Consider the following 3394-nt stretch of genomic DNA (forward strand, 5'->3'; position numbering starts at 1 on the left):
AAGTTGAAAAAAAGCAATTCAGTTTTACTAAATTCACCTTATAAATAAATTATCAAACCAGTTTTTACTATATTATTTAATATGATGTAAAAATTATAACAAAAACAGACTTAGAAAAAAAAACGATTTATTTTCTTCTAAAAAAAATCGAGGTGCCGAAACGTCATATAAAAGTGCCGAAACGTCGCGGTGCCGAAACATCGGGGTGCCGAAACGTCTTTGCGATGAAGTGCCGAATCGTCGCGGTGCCGAAACATCGTGCACCCGATCATCCTCAAGCTCACAGACTTACGAGAGTGATGACAGTTATACCACCCGAGTGAAATGTGCTAGGTTTTGTGAAGACCGTGTATCAGAATGGGATATTAGTAAATTAGAATCTTTTGGAATCATATATGACGACAAAGCAACAGAATTAGCCGATTTATATGAATCAGCCCTGAAAGACTTGTACTTGGTACTTGGTATCGAAGATCTTGCTGAGTTGTGGACTAAACTTCTTGAGATTAAGGAAATTCTGGTGGAATCAACTAAAAAGTGCATGCAGAGCTTAGATGTAGATGAAGAATTTTCTGATATTGATTCATTGAGTCCATTTGCTGTTGTAAAAGAAACCGAAAAATGTCTACAAGCAATTGCAAAAATTAAAGATGAAATGTCGGCAAAAGGATCTACTTCATCATTCGATAATCTCTCCTGGTATGAATTTAATCTCAGCGAGATGGGGGTAGAGACTAAAATTTTGGTCTGACATCTGACCAAAATTTTAGTCCCTACCCATTTCGCTGAGATTAATATGAAACATGATTTCATTACAGTCTTTCATTTTCACTTGGGAGGTGAAGAAATATGTTGTTTATCACTGTAATGCAGTAAGTGGCAAGGCATGTATGAATACTTTACTTTGTGCTGAATAAATAAACAATTACAGATAAACATGACATAATCTATGTAAAATGATTTTTTATTTTTATAGGCACCTTTTTAGCTTTTGGCATACAGCTATTTTGGAGTATGTTGAGTATTATTCTGACCTAATCAGAGAGTGGAGTTCCCATGGGAGACATGGAGTGGAGGGGGAATTCTGTCAGCTTCTGGTCTTCTTCAGCAGGATATTCCTATTGAACTCAATGTGAGTGTGTGTTAAGCTTGTAACATTTAAAGTTTTAAATTGGTGTTGGCAACGTGTACCTGGTTAACGTGTTAACCGTCGAACGATGCAGATATTGGTTAATTAAACAGGTAATCAGTTACTCACATAAAAATACAGTAAAACTTGATCATATTTAAGTCACTGGGACCCATGAAATTACTTCGCTATATCCGTAATTCATTATATCCCTATTAAGGTTAAAGGAATAAGTTAAATTTATAAAGCTGGAGATCCAAGATAACTTCCCTACACTGTATTTGTGAATTCGCAACATCCATTTTCGTACTAAATGAGTTTTGCTGTACATCTCATATAGTAAATAACTAAAAAATAAAATGTTCATTTGCATACCTGTCAACAAAATGTGATGCTGTGGGGGTTCATGATTCAAATTCAGAATTGAAAATGTTGGATCATAGCGCACAACAAAATTTTTCAAGGTTGGAATAAAATGGTCCCCAATTTTTAGGCATCAATGCAAACACATGCATGTAGGTATATGTTACATTTTATTGCAGACTTAATTGAGTGGGGCCACAATAGAAAACCAAAGTACAATATTGAAATTATATATAGGAAAAATCTTTTTCTCAAGAACCATTGGGCCAGAAAAGCTGAAAATAATGTGGAATCTTTCGAGATACTATAGATTCTAAGTTGTTTTAATTATGAACCCTGGGTGGTAGGATGTGACAATGGTAGGTATTATAATGGAGTAGCTCTGGTGAAGAACATTGGGGCCATGGTAACTCAAGTGAACATCGTTGTCCATGGACCTCTTGTCTTAACCATTTCATGTCCAATTAGTTTAATTTTGATGATTTTATCACAAGAGTAAAAATAAAGCAAATACATGTAATGTGCTTGTCACTATATATACTCTGAATCTAAAATCATATTTATATGCAAGTATTTTATGACGCATGAATTTAGATTTTTATTTCTTAACTATCAAAACCCTAAAAGAAATAATAATTATGGAAATGAAATAATAATGAATTTATATGTTGCAGGAGTGGAGATGCTTCACCAGAAGTGACAATGACTCTTGATGGAGTAGATACAACCAGTGTACCAGATCTAAGATACAAGTTACAGGGAGATTGTACACATTTTAAAACTAATCCATCTCTGATGACGGCAACTGTTGGAGAGGTTAGTGGGAAATCTCTTAGTGGTATCTGTCACTGATAATAATTTTGAGTTATATTGTATACTGTAAATGTATTATGGTTAGCAGTCCTGTAATAAAACTTTATAGTTTCCCACATGGGGCAGTGCTTAGAGTGTCTGGTCTAGGTCATTGAGTACGGAGCTGATAATTAGGTAGCAGGTTCAAATCCACTGTGGGACGTGGAGACAGATCCTCCGGGTGAGAACGTATAAATGTCCAGTGTCATTGTAGACACTGGCATAAGAAAGAATTCCTTCATTGTTCGATAGCCCAGAGTACCAAACAAATGGATAAAGAATGGGTGGACTTAACTAGCCAGAAAAAATGCTGCAAATTTAAGTTCCATAAAATGTTAATTTTTTTTCCATCATATAAACCCCCGATATCTTAACTGTGTATTTATGGTACGGATGTGAATTTAAAATGCTCTTTTCGAGGTAAACTAAATAAATATCGAAGGCATGGTGCCTGAAGATTTGATGAATATCAATAGATAATCAGGGTCACGCATTTTTCACCGTCTGAATACATAGTCAGCGCATGTTTGTCGGCTATTCTTACGAAAACTGTAGTTGTATATTGAACAAAATAATGTCATATTAAAAGGAGAAGAGCTGACAAACGTGCGCTGACACTTAATTTAACAAAAAACATGTTCCAAACAAACTTCTCGCTTCCATTGTTACGACTTCGATTGACCTGTTAAATATTACAATTCATCACGTGATGTCCACCTGCGAGTGTACTCGCGGAAACAGTTACATTGTATTCTTCAACCTGACCTAGATGTAAATCACTATGTTTGGTGCTGTTTTCAGAATTTAGCACATTAAATGTTGTTTTTATTTTGCGTGTCCTCATGCACATTTTTAAAAAAATCATAATGACATCGTTGTGATATTCCAAACACGTATTCAAATTTCTAGAGAGAGAGATGGAGAGAGAGAGAAATGTCAACAATGACACTGATCGATAGCCCCGCCTCCTATTAATATTGATAGCGTGACCTAAAACCCACTCCGGGTACATGTCAAATTCCGGAAGACGACACTAATGTATCCTTGTTT

At 35.3% G+C, this 3394-nt stretch overlaps 1 protein-coding gene across 1 annotated transcript; it reads left to right on the forward strand.

Annotated features, from left to right (window-relative positions):
- Positions 1-272: 272 nt before the first annotated feature.
- LOC134243577 (uncharacterized) lies at positions 273-2308 on the forward strand (the record flags this gene model as incomplete). The annotated part of the gene is made up of 3 exons (XM_062725832.1): positions 273-699; positions 977-1132; positions 2167-2308. Coding segments are annotated over exons 1-3 (456 nt in total), but the record flags the coding sequence as incomplete, so codon positions are not given.
- Positions 2309-3394: the final 1086 nt, after the last annotated feature.

This window comes from Saccostrea cucullata, unplaced genomic scaffold (genome assembly GCF_032062105.1).
Source record: "Saccostrea cucullata isolate Sc308-1 unplaced genomic scaffold, CSIRO_AGI_Scuc_v1 ctg13733, whole genome shotgun sequence".
Taxonomy (NCBI): Eukaryota; Metazoa; Mollusca; class Bivalvia; order Ostreida; family Ostreidae; genus Saccostrea; species Saccostrea cuccullata.